General features: G+C 48.4%; 1 protein-coding gene across 3 annotated transcripts; it reads right to left on the bottom strand.

Moving 5' to 3' along the window:
- Window positions 1-319: 319 nt before the first annotated feature.
- Window positions 320-13,268, bottom strand: KMT5A (lysine methyltransferase 5A). 3 transcript variants are annotated; one of them, XM_038763610.1, is made up of 7 exons: window positions 13,190-13,268; window positions 8,291-8,447; window positions 7,004-7,223; window positions 5,647-5,734; window positions 5,097-5,156; window positions 4,376-4,566; window positions 320-1,928 (listed from the first exon to the last, which is right to left on the bottom strand). In XM_038763610.1, exons 2-7 carry the CDS (start codon window positions 8,406-8,408, stop codon window positions 1,718-1,720), a joined length of 888 nt encoding a protein of 295 aa, XP_038619538.1. In that variant the 5' UTR covers window positions 8,409-8,447; window positions 13,190-13,268; the 3' UTR covers window positions 320-1,717. The 3 variants fall into 3 exon arrangements, with proteins under 3 accessions (XP_038619538.1, XP_038619539.1, XP_038619540.1); XM_038763611.1 differs by lacking the exon at window positions 13,190-13,268 and adding an exon at window positions 9,658-9,688; XM_038763612.1 differs by lacking the exon at window positions 13,190-13,268 and adding an exon at window positions 9,575-9,634.
- Between the last annotated feature and the right edge of the window lie 1,496 nt (window positions 13,269-14,764).

The following is a 14,764-nucleotide window of genomic DNA, read 5'->3' as shown; positions in this document are numbered from 1 at the left end:
GTGTTCTGCACACAGTAAGCGCTCAATAAATCCGATTGATGATGATGATGATGCTCCTCCTAAAAACAAGTCTCGCACAGGTCAAGAAACAAACAAGCTAAGAAAATCATTCATGTGTGCGTGAACAAGGTGAAGCCATCCTGTTAACCAGAAAGCCATTTTTTGACTCAGACGGGAAACACGCTAAACCAACTGAAGGAGATACTGCTATAAAGAAACTTTTTGAATAAAATAAAAGCCACTGGAAACTAGCATTTTTTTAAAAAAAACTTAGTGACCCTCAGTATAACAGTCCAAAGGTGAAAAGACCACACCAAAGTAGCTTGGCAATAAATATTTATTTATTTTTTTACAGTCACGGATAGTTTTCAAGTTTGTTTTTAAAATATAAGGCTAAACCACAAACAAGTATTATCCAGCTCCCATCTCCCCATTCCCATTTGATTGGCCATCTGGGTGAGAATGAGGCAGGCTGCAGAAAAGGTTTCCTGAGGTAGCCCGATCCGAACAGAGGGGAAGCAAAAGGCCGGCTTCAGAGCCGCCTCCACTTTTCAGTTGGATTTTCCTTGCAGGAACGAACTTTCACCGACAGCCCTTTGGTCCTGGAAGATTCCCGAGAAGATTCCCTCGTGCTGCGACTCTCCCCTCACGCTAGGCTCAGAGGTGGAAGGAAGAAGCGAGGCCACGGCCGGCTTGAAGATCTTGAGCCATCCGGACGGTCTTATTGCCTACGGCCCCCGCGAGTGCCTTAAAAACACAACGAGAGTCCAAGTCCCCGAATCACCGGTCCCCCTCGGTGGTGGACGTGCTGTCGAAGCCCGCGTCTTCAGAACGTAACCTTCCCGCTAGGTTCGCCACAAGATCCGGCTGCGGTGAACGCGGACGTTCCCAAACTGGCCGAATCAGTTGGGGCAAGTGATTTCTGGTCCCGCTGGGAAACTTTTATTTCGGCTGCTACATAAGAATAGAGTACCATCTCATCTACAGAAACGCAATCATTTCATTCACTTGATTCGGACATAGAAGCTTTTATAAATTTCAGGGCTCACATTTTCAGAAGCGTCGTCCCAGGCGGAAGAAGTCCCGCTCCCGGGGAGAAGTGGGAGGTGCCACTTTGACGTCTAAATCCTCGAGCCGGTGGTCTCGACCCAAACCCAGCATTGTGCACGATGAAAGAAGGGCACGATAAATGTTTCCCGCGACGCGGGACGATTAAGCTTTCAAAGATCAAAGGGGAACCACTGGCCCGGCCCGATGAGAAGTTTTTCAACCCGGCAAGTTGCTCCCCAAGTCAAGGGGCAGGAGAGGTTGGGACGGTCCATCCGAAGAGGCGGTTTCCTGCTCACACTCCCAGTGATTTCCCGTTCCCTAAAGCGGGTTGGAAAAATCCACGGCTACATGGCTGGAGGCAGTCCAACTGCGTAACTATTTCCTGATTTTCTCCCCACAAAACCTGCCCCGAGTCCTCGCATGCACGCGTGGGAAGCACAGGCCCGCCTGTATGCAAAATGTACAAAACAACCAAAAATATAAAATTTTAGGTAATCTAAGACCATCTGTTCAAGCCTTCCAGGAGGCCCGCGACAGATATTTAAATAGACTGAAAAGGCATTTTGAATGTACTTTAAAAACTTCAGAAGCAGTCCACTAAGGCTAGGTGTAAAAGAGAAATCCATCGCTCTGTCCCCTTTGAGGGTGCTTAGTCCGGAAGCGCACATTAGTGTTTCAGCCACGGATAAGCTTCAATGGAAGCTCTGCTCCGGTCACCGTAATCGTACAACAGTTCTTCGCCCGCTTTAATGTCTCTCGAGGCAATCAGGATGAGGTGAGGTACACCGTCTATGTCGTGGAGTTTGGTTTGGCAGTTGCCGCATTTGCTGTGATTGATTAGTCTTCCTAGGCGATTTGTCTCTCTGGTGGCGTCCACACTGAAAGATGAAAAAAAACCCCAAAACATTATTAAACGGTCTGGCCGGTCAGTAAAAGTCACGCTTTGCTCTTAACACGATGGGCAGAGGGTGTCTGCAAACCCATGAATCAGCGTGGCTCAGTGGAAAGAGCCCGGGCTTTGGAGTCAGAGGTCATCATCATCATCATCAATCGTATTTATTGAGCGCTTACTATGTGCAGAGCACTGTACTAAGCGCTTGGGAAGTACAAATTGGCAACATATATAGAGACGGTCCCTACCCAACAGTGGGCTCACGGTCTAAAAGGGGGAGACAGAGAACAAAACCAAACATACTAACAAGATAAAATAAATAGAATAGATATGTACAAGTAAAATAAATAAAGTCATGAGTTCAAACCCCAGCTCCGCCAATCGCCAGCTGGGTGACTTTGGGCAAGTCACTTCTCTCATCTGGAAAATGGGGATTAAGACTGTGAGCCCCCCGTGGGACAACCCGATCACCTCGTAACCTCCCCATCGCTTAGAACAGTGCTTTGCACATAGTAAGCGCTTAATAAATGCCATCATCATTATTATTATTATGAATTGGAGGGCGGGGGAGGGGGGATTCAGGATGAGCAACGTAGGTCTTTGGCAGTTGGTCTGATCAAATACCCGCCCCCAAATCTCTAAGATTTAATTATCATGGTATTTGTTAAGTGCTTAACTAAGCACTGGGGTAGGTGCAAGTTAATCAGGTCGGACCGGTCCCTGTCCCACACGGGGTTCCGAGCCTAATACGGGGGAGAATAGGCAGTGAATCCCCAATTTACAGATGGGAAAATTGAGACCCCAAAAAAGTTAACAGTGACTTGTCCATGGCCACAGAGCAGGACTGTGAACCCGCTGTTGGGTAGGTACCGTCTCTATATGTTGCCAACTTGTACTTCCCAAGCGCTTAGTACAGTGCTCTGTACACAGTAAGCGCTCAATAAATACGATTGAATGAATGAATGAAAAGAGACAGAGCTGCGATTAGAACCCAGGTCCCCTGACACCCAGACTCATGGGCTCTTTCCACTGGGCCCACGCTGCTCCTCTTGTTTTGTCGTTCAGCATGGTTGCTCCTCTAAATCTCCTTTCAGATGGTAAGCTCCTTGTGGGCAGGCAGCATGTCGCTTCTTTATTCTGGGCACCTCCCCAAATGGCCCTCGAGAAATTCTCTTACTACCACTAACAAGCTAAAGTCAACGCTAGGTTAGCGTACGCTTAGCCAGATAATAATAATGGAATTTGTTAAGTGCTTACTGTGTGCAAAGCACTGTTCTAAGCGCTGAGGTGGGGGGGGGGGGATACAAGGTGCTCATGTTGTCCCACGTGGGGCTCACAGTCATCATCATCATCATCAATCGTATTTATTGAGCGCTTACTATGTGCAGAGCACTGTACTAAGCGCTTGGGAAGTACAAATTGGCAAGTCTTAATCCCCATTTTACAGATGAGGTAACAGGCTCAGGGAAGTGAAGTGACTTGCCCAAGGTCATACAGCAGATACGCAGGGGAGCCGGGATTAGAACCCATGACCTCTGACTCCCAAGCCCGGGCTCTTTCCACTGAGCCACGCTGCTTCTACCTCATTCATCAATGAGACGCCCTCAAACTGAATTCCAAAGGGAAGAAGATGCCATCGCATAATGACTGGGAGAAGACGATTTGCCCTGGAGGTGAGTTTCAGCAGGCATCGTAATTTCCAGGCTATCCCTCCAGACTGTAAGCTCGTGGCGGGCAGGGAATGTGTCTACCAACTCTATACTCTCCCAAACGTTTGGTAAAGTACCCAACTGCGGGCGCATCGTCTCCCAGAGGCCTTCCCTAAGCCCTCTTTTCCTTTTCTTCATCATCATCAATCGTATTTATTGAGCGCTTACTATGTGCAGAGCACTGGACTAAGCGCTTGGGAAGTACAAATTGGCAACATCTAGAGACAGTCCCTACCCAACAGTGGGCTCACAGTCTAAAAGGGGGAGACAGAGAACAAAACCAAACATACTAACAAAATAAAATAAATAGGATATGTACAAGTAAAATAAATAAATAAATAGAGTAATAAATATGTACAACCATATATACATATATACAGGTGCTGTGGGGAAGGGAAGGAGGTAAGACGGGGGGGATGGAGAGGGGGACGAGTTTTCTTCAACTCCCTTCTGCGTCGCTCTGACTTGCACCCTTTATTCAACCCCCTCCCCGCCCCACAGCACTCGTGTACCTATCTGCAATTTCCTTTTATTAATGTCTGTCTCCCCCTCTAGACTGTAAGCTCGTTGTGGGCAGGGAACGCGTCTGTTGTTTCACTGTACTCTCCCAAGCGCTCGGCACACAGTAAGCGCTCAAAAAATACGACCGACCGACCGACTGCCCGGCACACCGTGAGTGCTCAATTAATTCGACCGGTTGAGTGATTCCAATTAGAACGCTTACCAAAAGGTTTTGCTCAGGTACTGGAAATAGTACATATAGCAGCCTGTGGATGGGTCTTGGGCGTACAAAGCCTCTCGTTTCTTGGCGTCAGTGATCTCTATGAGATCGCCGTGATATTCCACCACAAATTCTCCTCGAGCGAATTGTTTCGTGGCAATGACCCCCCTGCCTTTGCCATCAATGAAATCAATCTAATAGAGCAGAGGGGTGAGGAAAAAAGAAGAGAGAGAGGAAGAGATGGATCACGAAGAGGAAAACTTCCACAGGATAACAAGTGAAACGCCTAGGTCCCACCTCCACGTTCCTGTTATCGGCCCAAGGCATGAATTAGGAAGCTTTTAGTACCCGGTTTCATGGAGAACATCTCAAAAGGATTTTATTCCACATTCATGGAACAAAGCAAAGGACTGTTGCCACTACCAGTCCACGTGACGAGGAACATTAACCGTCTCCAACCAACTCCAACACTGTAGTTTCCCGAGTCAAGCCTAAAAGGATCCTTATGGGTGGGGAAAGTGTCTGCTTCTTCTCTTGCATTATACTAGTCTTCTAGACTGTGAGCCCACTGTTGGGTCGGGACTGTATATGTTGCCAACTTGTACTTCCCAAGCGCTTAGTACAGTGCTCTGCACACAGTAAGCGCTCAATAAATACGATTGATTGATTGATTACTATGCGCTCTGCACCGAGTAACCATTCAGCATATACCACTGACTGATACCTTCATTCCTTCTTCCTTTCCACTTTCAATCAATTCATCTATTTTCTTCTTTTCTTCAGACTAGGCAAGGGAAGAAAAATAAAGGGTTAGGGCTCTCTGTCACAACATTCTTCAGTGTAACACCTGGCAAGGCAAAGATGGACAGCATTCAATAATGACCCAATCTTTTCTTATTGTTCTCCGGGCTGGGCGCTTAGTGACCCAGTAAGGGTTTCCAGTGGCATTCACCCCTACCGCGGGCTCTTCAGCAAATGCTTCTGATGAAGATCAGGATCAAGGACAGTGACTGAAAAAAGTAAAAACTTGAAAAGCAGAATTGATATTTATACTGAGAACAGACTCATTCTCACAAGCCTTGTCACGTGCCACTTTGTTGTGGTCCTCCCAATTATTTTACACTTCTGAACATACCGGCGGAATCATCCCCCCAGTGAACTGAGGCATTTAAAGTAATAACGGTCCCGTCTCATCAGTAATGGCTCCCCGTTCACATCTGACTCTAGCAACTACGGGTGTCAAGACAACGTGAATAAAATAACCTCTGTATTACCTGCAACTCTGCTTTACTTTTCCTGGAGCTTCTTCTAACGGGATAATAATCTGTAACTTTGCGGTTCTGTTGCGTTTTCCCTTGCGTTCTAGGGGAAAAAGAAAGAGTAGATTTTTTTTTTTTTTTTTTATAAAGAGAGCGGCTCATTCGGGTGGCAGAATTCTCAGGGATTCATGTAGACCCCCTGTTTCTCCTAAGAAGGGCAAGTTTGTAGGTTTCAACACAGTGATTTGAAAGGCTTGGCTTTTCACTTTGGTTGGCTCAATATCCTCACCTAGCCCCTTCTCACAGTTGCAAATGATTTATTTCCCACATTTTTTCTCAGCAAGGGTTACCAAGAAGACAACAAATACCTATTCCACATAAGATGAATGAACTCTACAGTTCCAGAAGACAATCTAAATTCAGCAATGTGGAAGTAGCTCATTGTGGGCAGGGAATGAGCCTGTTTACTGTTATACTGTACTCCCCGAAGCACTTAGTACAGTGCTCTGCACACAAGAAGCGCTCAATAAATACAACTGAATAAATGATACAACTCCTTCTCGGCAAACTAAGGGGGAGTCATCCTAAAGTCATTCCGTAGAGGTGTCCTGGTCTTAACACGAAGCAAATGTACAATAGGATTTAAAATCCGGGTTAGTTGGGTCCTCACTCGAACACGACGCGTACCCTCCAGATATTCAGGGGGCTAACGATAAATAGATGTGCCCCAAAACCGGTCCATATTAAGGGACCGTAAAATATTCCCGTGCACCTAAATCAAAAAGCACCAAAAGGGTTACAGAATGGACCGCAGATGTGCAGTTCTGACTTAAGGCGGGAGAAATAACTTCTCTAATTCGCTGAAAGACTTACACCTGAAAATGAAGGACTTGGATTTTTACCTGGAAAATAACAGCAATCGGACTTTGTGACTGTCATCATCAATCGTATTTATTGAGCGCTTACTGTGTGCAGAGCACTGTACTAAGCGCTTGGGAAGTCCAAGTTGGCAACATATAGAGACAGTCCCTACCCAACAGTGGGCTCACAGTCTAAAAGGGGGAGACAGAGAACAAAACCAAACATACTAACAAAATAAAATAAATAGACTAGATATGTACAAGTAAAATAAATAAATAAATAAACAGAGTAACAAATATGTACAACCATATATACATATATACAGGTGCTGTGGGGAAGGAAAGGAGGTAAGATGGGGGGGATGGAGAGGGGGACGAGGGGGAGAGGAAGGAAGGGGCTCAGTCTGGGAAGGCCTCCTGGAGTAGGTGAGCTCTCAGTAGGACTGTCCTTTAAGCTACTGAAAATAAAAGTGCTATTCTCTTTTAAAAAAAGAATCATGTGCGTCACTTACTTTCTCCTTGATGTCTGATTGGCCTTGATTGGCTTTTTCAGAGCTTGCTTGGCATTGACCACAACAACAGATCCAGAAGGCGGCACCATATTTTTCAGCGTCTCTGCAGCTTCTAGTTTTTGATTATGTAACGACTCTGGAGAAGGACCTTTCGTTTCTTTTTCTTTCTGTTCTTCTAATTTCACGGGTCCCTCTGAGGTACTACTGAGATTTCTTTTTTCTGCAGACAGAGGGAGGAAGATGCCAACGTAGAAACAACTTTTATGATGTGCCGGGCATTTCACAGGACTGCTCCATCGTAACGAAGATTCGGTCTTCTTTTTTTTTTTAAACAGAAAAGTCACGGAGAAATATGTCAAAGGAACAGACTGCGGCATCAGCCTCTCACCTTGATAAGGTGGACGTCCTGGCCTTTTTAGAACAACAGTAGTCTCCTCCAAGGAAGGGAGCAAGAGGATTTAAAAATAAAACTATCCAGTCCACTAAGTCTGCATAGCTACCTAGAGCGCAGCTAATTAAATGGGTCTAATTCCAGGGTAATGAATAAGATTCAGCCACGGCATCTCCATCATCAAAATATCTATAACAAATCCAGTGCTAGAAAACCTCATTGTATAGGATGTTTCCCAAGTGAATTCTGCATTTCCAAGCACCAACAAGAATAGGGGGACTCTGATAATAATAATAATAATAATAATGGCATTTGTTAGGCACTTACTACGTGTGAAGCACTGTTCTAAGCGCTGTGGGGGGGGATACAAGGACCTCAGGTTGTCCCACATGGGGCTCACATTCTTAATCCCCACCTTACAGATGAGGTCACTGAGGCAAAGAGATGTCGAGTGACTTGCCCAAAGTCACACAGCTGACAAGTGGCAGAACCGGGATTAGAACCCATGACCTCTCATTCCCAAGCCCGTGTTCTTTCCACTGAGGCACGCTGCTTCTCGGGGACTATGACTAATCACTGCCATACTGGAGTCTGAAGAGTCATCCGCATATTCTCCTTCCTCAAACCCAACGAATTTGCAAATGGGAGAGACTGAAAGGAAATTTATTCATCCAAGGTATCCTCATTATTACTATAAAATAAAACAATTTGGAAATGCAGACAAGATTGGCTACACAGAAGAATAGGGCTGCGCGGTGACAATTCATTTTGTGTGCCACGCTTTCCTCATCCGGAGAGTGAAAATACAGGAAAACCCCCGAGTTGCAAAACGTGTTGGGAAAAGGCTTTCAATTACACACTACAATACGATCTGCCGCAGAACAGGCCAGCCTTACCTTCTCCTTTTTTAAACATTTCATTTGACGCCTTCCCCGGGCACTTGATTTCATGATGTGAGACTGAGTTTTCCTCTTGAAGTGGTGGACGAGCTCCAGGCGACTTGTTGGAACTCATATAGGAAGAGATTTTTGACTGGCCAGAAAACACATTTTCCTTATTTAAAAAAGAAAAAAAAAAGTCAAATGCAAACATGCTCAGAAATAGATCACGGAAACCTAGATTCAGGTTGACTGACATCTGGATTAGGCCAAAAAAGGCAACCAAAAACCACAGACTTGTATCCCAAAATCTAGACCACCGGGGTACGACGACATGAGTCTCTTATCTTACGCTCTTATTCTTACAGTAAAAGTGGTACTAAATAGGATCCCTGGATATCTGGATACCTGATTTGAACCTACTTTTAAAAAGAATATTTGAATGGTAATAATAATAATAATAATAATAATAATGGCATTTATTAAGCGCTTACTATGTGCAAAGCACTGATCTAAGCGCTGGGAAGGTTACAAGGTGATGAGGTTCTAAGCGCTGGGAAGGTTACAAGGTTTTGAGGTTGTCCCACATGGGGCTCACAGTCTTAATCCCCATTTTACAGATGAGGTAACTGAGGCACAGAGAAGTGAAGTGACTTGCCCAAAGTCACACAGCTGATAAGTGGCAGAGGTGGGATTTGAACCCATGACCTCTGACTCCAAAGCCCGGGCTCTCCCCCCCGCCCCTTTTAGACTGTGAGCCCACTGTTGTCTCTATATGTTGCCAATTTGTACTTCTCAAGCACTTAGTACAGTGCTCTGCACATAGTAAGCGCTCAATAAATACGATTGATTGATTGATTGATTGATTTCCACTGAGCCATGCTGCCGCTAGACAATTAGTAAAGTGGTCTAGACGCCCGGTCTTGGAAAATAAAACCAACAAAAACACGTCAAATTTACCAAACAACTGGTCCCGTAACAAACACATCACAGAGGAGCCGGCACAAGGCTAGATGATGGGCTGCGGTTCAAACCAACTAGAGTAGCTTAGAGACGCTAAATTTAAAAACATGAGGAATCTGAGAATGAGCGGGATAGGGGTCCGGAAAAGGAGAATCCGGGGAACATGGTGACATGAAGAAATGGGAGGAGGAATCATCAGGTCTATTCGCAATAGAACTGGGAAAGTTTAAATAACAAATGACACCGGACTTTCCTTGGATCACAGTCCTGTTGCCCAAGGGGAAGTCATATCTTTCTAAAGATATGTGCCACCCATAACCCCCCTAATGAATAGCCTACCAAAAAATAAATAAATAAGAGCCGCTTTCCTCTCTTGCGGGTGCTGATGCCCTACAAATTGTTGGAGAAGCAGCGTGGCTTACTGAATAGAGCTCGGGCCTTGGAGTCAAAAGGGCAGGGGTTCTAATCCCGGCTCCGCCACTGATCGGCTGGTGTGATCTTGGCCAAGTCACTTCACTTCTCTGCAGTTTCCTCATCTGCAAAATAGGGATTAAGAGTGTGAGCCCCAAACGGGGCAGGGACCGCGTCCAACCCGATTAACGGGCAGCTATCCCAGCGCTTAGATCGGTGCCCGGCCCACAGTAGGCGCTTATGAAATACCGTTATAATTATAATAATTATCACTATTTAAAAAGAGGCAATTCCCAAGGGCCGCTCGCCTGACTCGAATCAGACGGGAATAAGTAGGCACCGGCGGTAAACAAACAGAACCGTGAAAACTAGTTTGACGGGAGCAGGAGAATCCCAACTGGGTTGGTTATACGGACACCTTCCCAGGTGGGCGACGGTGACGGGCGAGGGGAGGAATGGAAAGTTTCCCTCTGCGGGTGGTTGGTTCCATCAATGTCATCATCATCAATCGTATTTATTGAGCGCTTACTATGTGCACAGCACTGTACTGAGCGCTTGGGAAGTACAAATTGGCAACATATAGAGACAGTCCCTACCCAACAGTGGGCTCACAGTCTAAAAGGGGGAGACAGAGAACAAAACCAAACATACTAACAAAATAAAATAGAATAGCTATGTACAAGCAAAATAAATAAATAAATAATAGAGTAATAAATAAATAAATAGAGTAATAAATAAATAGAGTCATAGAGTAATAGAGTTCCAACAGAGAGCAGAAGGGTGGCTCCGAACCAGCCTCGGTGTGCCACGAGATGAGAGGGCGGGGATCGTCGTTTGGGTCCGGGGCATAACGATGGCATTTTATTCAGTGCCTACTATGTGCAAAGCACTGTTCTAAGCGCTGGGGAGGTTACAAGGCGATGGGGTTGTCCCACCGGGGGGGGGGGGCTCACGGTCTTTATCCCCATTTTACAAGCACTCAGTACAGTGCTCTGCACACAGTAAGCGCTCAATAAATACAATTGATTGATTTTACAGATGAAGTCACTGAGGCCCAGAGAAGTTAAGTGAAGGTCACTGAGGCCCAGAGAAGTTAAGTGACTCGCCCAAAGTCACACAGCTGACAGTCGGTGGAGCCGGCATTTGAACTCATGACCTCTGACTCCAAAGCCCGGGCTCTTAGAGAAGCAGCGTGGCTCAGTGGAAAGAGCCCGGGCTTTGGAGTCAGAGGTCACGGGTTCAAATCCCAGCTCCGCCGCTTGTCAGCTGGGTGACTTTGGGCAAGTCACTCAACTTCTCTGGGCCTCAGTTACCTCATCTGTAAAATGGGGAGTAAGACTGTGAGCCCCCCGTGGGACAACCTGATCACCTTGGAACCTCCCCAGCGTTTAGAACAGTGCTTTGCACATAGTAATCGCTTAATAAATGCCATCATTATTATTTCCACTGAGCCACGCTGCTTCTTTCCAAGCGCTTAGTACAGTGCCCTGCACACAGGAAGCGCTCAATAGATACGTCTGAATGAATGAACGAACCCCGGGGTCTGCGGTCTGGGCTGGTGAGAGGAGCATGGCACGGGGACCAGCGTGCTACACGGCGGCTACGGCCCAGGGCGGGGGATAAGAAGGTCATGGGTTCTAATCCCGGCTCCGCCACTGGTCCGCTGGGTGACCTCGGGCGAGTGACTTCACTTTTCTGGGCTCAGTTCCCTCCGTAGCGCGGGGACTGAGACTGTGGGCTCCACGGGGGCCGGGGCCCGTCCCCACCCTGACACTTAGTGCGTTGCCTGGCACACACGGTAAGCGCTCGGCAGATGCTGTGCGCTTAGAGAAGCAGCCTGGCTCAGTGGAAAGAGCCCGGGCTTTGAAGTCAGGGGTCGTGGGTTCTAATCCCGCTCTGCCAACTGTCAGCTGTGCGACTCTGGGCGAGTCACTTCACTTCTCTGGGCCTCAGTGACCCCATCTGTCAAACGGGGATTAAGAGGGCGAGCCCCGTGTGGGACAACCTGATCCCCTTGTAACCTTCCCAGCGCTTAGAACAGTGCTGACTGAGCCCCCTTTTTCCTCTCCTCCTCCCCATCCCCCCCAGCCCTACCTCCTTCCCCTCCCCACAGCACCTGTATATACGTTTGTACAGATTTATTACTCTATTTATTTTACTCGTACATATTTACCATTCTATTTATTTTGTTAATGATGTCCATTTAGCTTTATTTCCATTTGTTCTGATGACTTGACACCTGTCCACATGTTTTGTTTCATTGTCTGTCTCCCCCTTCTAGACTGTGAGCCTGTTGTTGGGTAGGGACCGTCCTATATGTTGCCGACCTGTACTTCCCAAGCGCTTAGTCCAGTGCTCAGTAAATACGATTGAATGAATGAATGAGTGAGTGCTTTGCACATAGTAAGCGCTTAATAAATGCCATCATTATTATTATGCCATCATTCCGAATGAGTCTGATTTCGGAGGGCCGGGGGGGGGGGGGGGGGGGTGTCGTTGGGGAGGGGACAGGACAGGGAGCAGGGCAGAGAGGTGGGTAAGCTGCGACACCCCTAGGGTGGCCAGGCTGCGGGCAAGCCCCCGGGAGATAACGATGACAGCATTTATTAATAATGATGGTATTTGTTAAGTGCTTATTATGTGCAAAGCACTGTTCTAAGTGCTTACCCCATTCCAAGCCCTGTTCTAAGTGCTGGGATAGATGGGAGGTGATCAGGTTGCCCCCCATATTCACTCATTCAATCGTATTTATTGAGCGCTTACTGTGTGCAGAGCACGGTACTAAGCCCTTGGGAAGTCCAAGCTGGCAACATCTAGAGATGGTCCCTACCCAACAGTGGGCTTACAGTCTAGAAGGGGGAGACAGATGACAAAACAAAACATAGTAACAAACTAAAATAAATAGAATAGTAAAAATGTACAAAAGTAAAATAGAGTAACAAATCTGTGCTAAAATATATATGCATATATACAGGTGCTGTGGGGAGGGGGAGGAGGGGGAGAGGAAGGAGGGGGCTCAGTCTGGGAGGAGGGGGCTCATTCATTCATTCATTGATTCAATCGTATTTACTGAGCGCTTACTGTGTGCAGAGCACCGGACTAAGTGCTTGGGAAGTCCACGTTGGCAACATTTAGGGATGGTCCCTACCCAGCAGCGGGCTCACAGTCTAGGAGGGGGAGACAAGACGACAAAACAAAACGTAGTAACAAAATGAAATAGATAGAATATGTACGAGTAAAATAGAGTAATAAAAATGCATAAACATATACATACACCTATATGCATATACATGCACACACATACACCCATATGCACATACATACATACACATATATGCATACACCCACATCTGCATACACACACATATGCATATACATACATGTACACACACAAATATACATACATATGCGTGTTTATATATATATATCTATATAAACACACACACACACACACACACATATATATATATATATATATATATATATGTCTATATCTCCCCCCAGGAGCTGCAGGGAGGGGAAGGAGGGATCCCGGCTGCTCACCCCATTGCTCCGGTTCCGCGGCGGGGCCGGGGCCGGGGCCGGGGCCCTCCTGTCGGACGAGGACGAGGAGGAGGAGGACGAGGAGGAGGAGGACGAGGAGGAGGAGCAGGAAGAGGAAGAGGAGGAGGAGGAGGAGGAGGAGGGCGGCGGCGTGTCTGTGGCCGTGTCGGTGGCCGGGATGACGGCGGCCTTGTTGTCCTCGTGGTCCTCGTGGGCCTTGTGGGCCCGGTTGTCCGGCGGCTCTTCGGCGCGGGGCTGGGACATCTTACGGCCTGCGGGGCGATCGGGGGGGGCGATCGGGGGGGGCGATCAGGGGGGCGGGGTCCCCCGGGGAGGCCCCTTCCCCCTCCCCTTCCCCCTCCTCCTCCTCCCCACCGCCATGTTTCAAGGGAGGGGGCCGGGGACCGTCTCTCTGTCTGTCTGTCCGGCCGGCCGGCCGGCCGGCTCCCTCCCTCCCTCCCTCCCTCCTCGGGGGAACCACGAGGACGAGGAGGAGCGGGGGGGTCTCCCCGCCCAAGCCCCCGGACCCCGGGACCCCCGGACCCCCTTGCCCCCCGGGTCCCCTCCGGTCCAGGAGGAGGGGGCTCCATCCGTCCGTCCGTCCGTCCCTGCCGCCCGGGGCCCGGGGGAGGGGAGGTGGGGAGGGGAGGAGGGGAGGAGAGGAGGGGAAGGCCAGGCCCCCCCAATCCCCCCAATCCCCCCCCGGGCCCAGCCCCATTGCCCCGGTTTAGGGGGCCGCCAGACCCAGCCAGGGGCCCGGGGCACCTACCGACACACCTCTCATCTCCTTCACTTAGGCTGACCTCTGGCCGGCCGTCGGTCTGTCTGTGTCTGTCTCTGTCGGTCTCTGCCTGTGTCTCTCGGTCTGTCTGTCTGTCTCTGTCTGCCAGTCTCTGTCTGTGGGTCTCTGTCTGCCGGTCTCTGTCTGTCTCTGTCTGTCTCTGTGGGCCTCTGTCTTTGTCGGTCTCTGTCCATCTCTGTCGGTCTCTGTCCATCTCTGTCGGTCTGTCTGTCCCTGCCTGTCAGTCTCTCTGTCGGTCTGTCTCTGTCGGTCTGTTTGTCAGTCTCCGTCTGTCTCTGTCGGTCTCTTGCCTGTCTGTCTGTCTCTGTCGGTCTCTGTCAGTCTCTGTCTCTGTCAGTCTCTGTCTCTGTCTGTCTCTGTCGGTCTCTGTCTGTGGGTCTCTGTCTTTGTCGGTCTCTTGTCTGTCTCTGTCTGTCAGTCTCTGTCTGTCTCTGTCGGTCTCTGTGGGTCTCTGTCTTTGGCGGTCTCTTGTCTGTCTGTCCCTGTCGGCCTCTATCTCTGTCTGTCAGTCTCTGTCTGTCAGTCTCTGTCTCTGTCTGTCAGTCTCTGTCTCTGTCAGTCTCTCAGTCTGTCAGTCTCTGTCTCTGTCAGTCTCTGTGGGCCTCTGTCTGTCATGTCTGTCTGTCATCAGTCTGTCTGTCAGTCTGCTCACGGGTACAGACGTCTGGCTCTCCCTCCCTCCCTGTCCCCCAACCCCCCCAGGCTGTGAACTTGTTCATTCGTTCATCCAATCGTATTTATTGAGCGCCTACTGTGTGCAGAGCACCGGACAA

The sequence above is a fragment of the Tachyglossus aculeatus genome, chromosome 21, assembly GCF_015852505.1.
Source record: "Tachyglossus aculeatus isolate mTacAcu1 chromosome 21, mTacAcu1.pri, whole genome shotgun sequence".
Lineage (NCBI taxonomy): Eukaryota > Metazoa > Chordata > Mammalia > Monotremata > Tachyglossidae > Tachyglossus > Tachyglossus aculeatus.
Note: the sequence above shows the minus strand (reverse complement) of the source record. Positions and strands in the feature narration are given on the sequence as shown.

What these genes read in the sequence shown, in the direction of transcription:
- KMT5A (XM_038763610.1), bottom strand. Translation starts at nt 8,408, where the DNA reads ATGAGTTCCAACAAGTCGCCTGGAGCTCGTCCACCACTTCAAGAGGAA. An exon ending in GAAAGGAAGAAGGAATGAAG is followed by an intron (nt 4,567 to 5,096) that starts GTATCAGTCAGT and finishes CTGCTCTATTAG; the next exon opens with ATTGATTTCATTGATGGCAA. An exon ending in TACCTGAGCAAAACCTTTTG is followed by an intron (nt 1,929 to 4,375) that starts GTAAGCGTTCTA and finishes TTCATCTTTCAG; the next exon opens with TGTGGACGCCACCAGAGAGA.